We start from the raw sequence: 6000 nt of genomic DNA, 5'->3' as shown, positions 1-6000 counted from the left end.
TGTCCATCCATAAACCACAAAAGAAGTAAATTAAAATCATCAGTACCAGTTGCAGAAGACACAGCCCTGCAGTACATATTGACTACACCCCAACTCTGGCTACTAGCAACAGGCGTCTATAATGAACACCGATCAAAATAGCCCTCATTTCTCGTGAAAAACAACTGAATAGACTACAGTGGACTATAGTGGACTTTATGTTGTCAGCAAACAGCTGGATACCTTAAGAAGATTGATTTTTAAAATATCATTTCAATTTCATATGGCATCAGCAATATAAGTGTGGGCAATAAGGAACACCTTTGCTGCACACCTAATGTAATGGATGTTTTTTTTTCCACCTTTCTTTTCCTTTGTTTTCTATTTCGATTAATGTTTCTAATTACAAGCTGCGAACTGCACTTGAAGGATGTTGTCCTTTTTCGTACATAATTTCCCGAAGTTTATATCTGTTGACTATCAATTGTTTTTATGTTATGTTATAGGCCTATATTATATATTTTCCTCCAAAAGGTTTGAGAAGAACACTTCGTGAGAACTCCTTAAAGGAATGGAGTGAACTTCCTGGAAAAGGGAAAGGTGTCACTGGAAGAAAGGGAATGCATGGGTTTCCAACAAGAAGGGTCTCTCCTGCAGCCAATGGACTGAAGCGATCAAAATGAGCTGCAACGTTATTCCAGGCAGAAGCCTTGCTACTACCCATTGCAGAAGATGCGGTGAGCAAGAAACCTTAACCCATGTACTGGGTTTTGCCGGAAGGGAGAATTACTGAGAATTGACTGTCATAATAAAATTCGCTTCATGATTGCCAATGAACTTCGCCGGGCTGATGAGTATGAGGTGTACGAGGAAATTGGGTGTCTTTCCGCTGACGGTTCAACTCGAAGAGCAGATATCATTATTATAGACCGAAAAAAAAATCGTGGACTCATTCTCGATCCCACAGTCCGTTTTGAGAACAGCGAGGAACAACCTAGAGAAGTCTACAAAGAAAAACGGGCAATTTATCTGCCATGCTGCAGCGATTTCGGGACCAAATATAACATAAAGACATGGGACGTTATAGGAATTATGATTGGGGCTAGAGGCACAATCCCACAGGAGTACTTAGAAGTCTTCCGAAAATTAAAACTTCCTGACAGCACCTTGGACATGATATCCTCCACTGCACTGAAGTCATCAATTAGCATAATTAATCATCACTTATATTATTTATAAAATGTAATTTGTCTTGTAGCCTAAATTTTTTGTTACATTTCCAATAAATTTCTCAATGATAGCCTACCTAACTAGGGTTTCTATTAAAGAAAAAATTGAATTAAATAAAAATATTAATTTAGAATTGATTAGGAGGCCTATTATTATTAAACCCTGGTTGGGACGGCTATCAACTAACTAACTTATGTGATTTGGAAAAAATTATCGACATGCCAGTAGGCCTACAAGGGTATACTAAATGATGCCAGTTCCTTTATTACGCCATATTATTTAATTCGTTTTCATAGTTTGCAACTGCTATGGTTATATAGCGTCTGAATGAAATAAAGGTGATAATGTCTTAGCGAGATAAGTCCAGGGTCCAATGCCGAAAGTTACCCTTGCATTTGCATATAATGAGTTGGGGGGAAAACTCTAGAAAAAAATCTCAACCAGGATTTGAACCCTGGCCAGCTCGTTTCAGGTTAGACATGCTAACCATTACTCCACAGTGGTGGACTTCTTCAGTATAAGAATGAACATTTCCAGTCTTGACCATTAAAGTACAGTTTATATTTTATTATTAATGTCTATGATAATAGAAAATTGTATATTTTGCAGAAGGAAACTTAGATCCTTGCGCTCATTGCATGCTTGTTTGCTTCAAACAGTTTAAAGGTTAAGTTGATTACATAAGGCTTTGTAATTTAAATAGGAGTATGTGATGTAATAGAATTCCTTCGTCTGATAAGAAAGATCATTAAACGACCATCATGTGACCTCACTTTAACCTTAACCTTATGAAAACCGTCTTTATAATATGTTATAAAATAGAAAAAAACCTTAGATTCTGTTTGGCTGTGGTTGATTCAACAGTTGGTGAGTAAATTTTTTTCTTTTCGGGCTTGTGTATTGGAGTCTTGAATTATATGTAATTTACCAGTCTGTATCTGAGTGCATATTTTCATTTCTGCATTAGAATAGAATTATAAAATAATCTTAACATGCTTGAGAGATGTCAGTTTTTGCGCAGTATAATTAATGTTACTGGTATTATTCACCCAAAATATAATAATTTAATCTATTACATGATAATATACATAATTTTTACCTATTTATTATAAATATACATAATATGCTTGCATAACCTAAGTCAGTGGTTCCCGAAATTTGTTGTATAATTAAGGCTGGTAATCATCATTTGCTTATTCAAAATTTGCGTATAGTGAATTAAACGTTTTTAATAAATTGACAATGATACTAAATTTCAGTTTTAGTTTTTGGATGATATACCATAATATGAAAATATATGAATACAAAGTTGTTGTTTTCTAATGCCAGGCATTTGACAATAAAGTCATTTGACCTCTTGCACTCCAATATTTTTCAAAGATATTATCATGGTCAGCCAACAAAGCACAGATTTTGAGGTGTTCCGAATCCATTGCTTGGTTTGAGTTGCACATTGGGTAGTTAGGGAACTGATATATTCCAATTCTATGCAGATGCTTGGCCAAACAATCATGGCCTGTTGCCAATCTAAATGCAGCTACAGACGATTTTCGTGGTAAAGCGGGAATTAACTGTGGATTATGATGCAGAGAGTTCCATTTTTTCCCTTGAGATTGTGTTATCATATTTTGTTTGTTGAAGTCTAAGTATGTAGATTTAATAAATCTTTTGACACAGTAATACGTAGATTTAGTAACAGGTCTGTAAGTAGCAGTGCTGCCCTTCTTTGCTAAAGCATCCGCATTCTCGTTTCCAGCATTCCACAATGGGATGGTATCCATTGGAATACAATTCTTTTATTGAGTGATATTAATTGAGAGAGCATTTTAGTTATTTCTGCTGTTTGAGATGAAGATGTGTGTTTAGAGACTATTGATAGAATAGCTGCTTTGGAGTCTGACAATATAACTGTATTTTTTAATTTATTGATGTGGCAGAGAAGATTCCTGAGACTTTCACTTATTGCAGTGATTTCTCCATCAAAACTTGTTGTTCCATATCCAAGAGATCTATAAAGTGAGAAGAGACAGCACGTAACACCTGCACCGGCACCTTGTTCTCTGGAGATCAAGGATCCGTCGGTGTATAAATGAAGCCAGTTTTGTGTAGGGTACCTAATATTAATTGTCTCTAAAGACAATTGTTTCATTATTTCTGTGTTTACTTCTGATTTCAGTATTTCTTCTGTTAAATTTAGATTATATTCTATATTTAATAGAGTTAAAGGGTTTGATTTAATTTGTAAGTTTTCTTTTAAATTCGGGATATTGATTTTCTGTTTTAATTCTTAAACCATGGATATGAAACTTTTTTGAGTTTTTAATCTAAAGAGAGGACTGTATGAATGCCAATTGTTTCCTGGTCATCTGATAAGTTTTTCATATATCATGTCATTGCTGTGAAAAATAAAACCAGGTTTTTTAACTCAACATCAGGTTTTCAGTGGGATGGTTAATGTTGCTTTGCCAAGTCTGATACTCCAAGTCGTAAGTATGCTGATGTATGTAACCAAGATTGTAACAAAGACATAGGAAACACGATTTTTAAGCTTGAATCAGAAGATAATTGGATACTTTAAAGTAGAAAGGTGCAAAGTGCCAAAATCATAGAAAACGAAATTATTATGCAGAAAAGTGCAATGTGCCTAGGAAGATGATGTATGAAAGAGGCTACATCTACTTGTGTTTAAGTGAGATATTTAGATGTTACGTTGTCAGCACCATGTAGTTTCAGACGGTAAGCGCCCTGTTGAACTGCATCATAGAATGCAATGGATCTTCAACAGGTCATGTTTGTGCCCAAACTTACACACAGCGAAATGTTTTACAGACGTCAGCTTTCACGTTATAACTTTGGAGTTTGTGTATGTGATACAATGCAGTCTTATATGTGTATGTGGGATGAAAGCATCGCGAGTAGAGGTGCCAATGAGATTGCCTCGTGCGTACTAAAACTGATGAATGTGGACATAACAAACAAGAAGAATCTGATAACTGTGCAGCTGAAAACAAATATCGTGTAATGGTTTTCATGTGTCCTTTTTTTAGTTCCCATTGGTTTATTTGAGCACATAGAACAATGTTTCCTTCTCAGCAGCCACAGTTTCTTGCAATGCGATTCTGATTTCGCTTTGATTGAAAAGCGAAAGAAAGTGACAAAAGCCTTCATTCCTAGTGACCTGCTTAAAATCGTACAAGACTCTAAAGTTGTAAAACCATTTCAAACCGTTTCAATGCTAGAGTCATATTTCCTTAATATGCAAGATGTTGCTGATCAACTAATTTCCATCAAGAACTTGAATATTTCTAAGGCATGTTGCATTCAGTATGATGTTAGTAAAGCAGGTAGTGTTTCTGTGGAACAGTCCCATGATAATGAAGCAGTGCATACCATTAAAGTGCTTAAAAAGAAAAAAAAAAAAAACATGAAAGATGTGCAGTCAGCATTGTTTCAAATTAAAGCATAAAATAGGGAAATTACTGAAGAAAAGAAGGGGGATCTACTAGCAATGACTCCCTATCTTCCAAATGAGGAGCATAGCCAGTTCTACAGGCAGATCTGTCAGTAAAAATTGCTCCAGAATAGGAAAAAATAGGTATTGGACTTTGCACCATTCTACTGCAACTGTACCCATTACTTAACCCTTTTCACAATCTGTGTTATATAATTAAATATGGAGAAATAATGTCTTTACATACCACTATTATTAATGAGTAAACACTCTACTATTGCTGTTTTCTATCAGTAAAAAAAAAATATGACACAAATATGTGTATAATTATTCTTATAGCTGCATTTTTTATCTTATCTCCAATGTTTCATTTTGGCACTTTGCACCCTTCTACTTTAAAGTATCCAATTCTAACAGCTCCTTTTCTTTTTTGATGTGCAAACTATTATTTTTCATCAAGAAGAGATTTTTCCATTGCAGAAAGGGTTATATTCTCTTAATTTTAGTGTCAACCAAGAAGATATTTTTTATATTTCCAAAAATATCGGACGAGAATTCATCAATCACTGTTTGATTTATTATTACGATTTTTCCTTTTTGCTGCTTGACATTGTTTCTTGTCCACAAGTTTGTCAATTTCGGGCTCTGTCTCCGAAGAAATTGTTATTTAACTTTGAGAAAGCCATTCACAAATGTATGTCGATTTAAACATTGTCACCCCAGGACGTGCAGCTTGGCGAAGATTAAGAAATATAGTTTCAATATTAAATATACAATTTCAGACCTACGTTTCCTGAATTGTGTAATGGTGTGTTGTTTTGCAAGTCGATTAATTCTAACTGTAAATCATTATCGACATCTAGAGGCTGAATTTCGAAAGGATTGTTGAAGGGTCTCCATTCATGATTCATAGACTTAACTTCTCCAAACCTGATGCCGAATTCAATGGGAAGATCCTCTAACAATGTTTTGTACTTCGGTAGCAAATGCTTACAACCATCATTAAACACTTTTTGTAAACATGCAAAATGCTTAAATCTCTCGTTATCAGTTTGATTAATCCACATTTTAAGCTTGTCCATGAAAGCCTTCAGGTCATGTATCATGTTAATTATAAGTCTGTTCTTACAGTGGCGGCTCGTGAACTTGTGGATTGGGAGAGCTGCAGTAGATTTCGGTACATACAAATTTCACTTCTTGATTACTTACTTACTTACAAATGGTTTTTAAGGAATCCGAAGGTTCATTGCCGCCCTCACATAATCCCACCATCGGTCCCTATCCTGTGCAAGATTAATCCAGCCTCAATCATCATACCCCACCTCCCTCAAATCCATTTT

The 6000-nt window shown here is 35.1% G+C and overlaps 1 protein-coding gene across 2 annotated transcripts in view; it reads left to right on the top strand.

The window, feature by feature from the left end:
* Window positions 1–1928: 1928 nt before the first annotated feature.
* The window catches only part of Ass (argininosuccinate synthase), a 62335-nt gene continuing 58263 nt past the window's right edge, over window positions 1929–6000 (top strand). Inside the window, exon 1 of one of the 2 annotated variants that reach the window (XM_069834134.1) lies at window positions 1929–2076. Coding sequence is in view for 1 of the 2 variants with exons in the window: in XM_069834133.1 (XP_069690234.1) it covers window positions 3299–3319 (21 nt within the window). In the remaining variant the exon portion in view is untranslated. Of the gene's footprint in view, window positions 2077–3283; window positions 3320–6000 lie in introns of those variants that run through there. The other variant, XM_069834133.1, reaches the window with a different exon arrangement.

This window comes from Periplaneta americana, chromosome 8, assembly GCF_040183065.1.
Source record: "Periplaneta americana isolate PAMFEO1 chromosome 8, P.americana_PAMFEO1_priV1, whole genome shotgun sequence".
Lineage (NCBI taxonomy): Eukaryota > Metazoa > Arthropoda > Insecta > Blattodea > Blattidae > Periplaneta > Periplaneta americana.
This window is presented reverse-complemented; position numbering and strand designations above follow the sequence as displayed.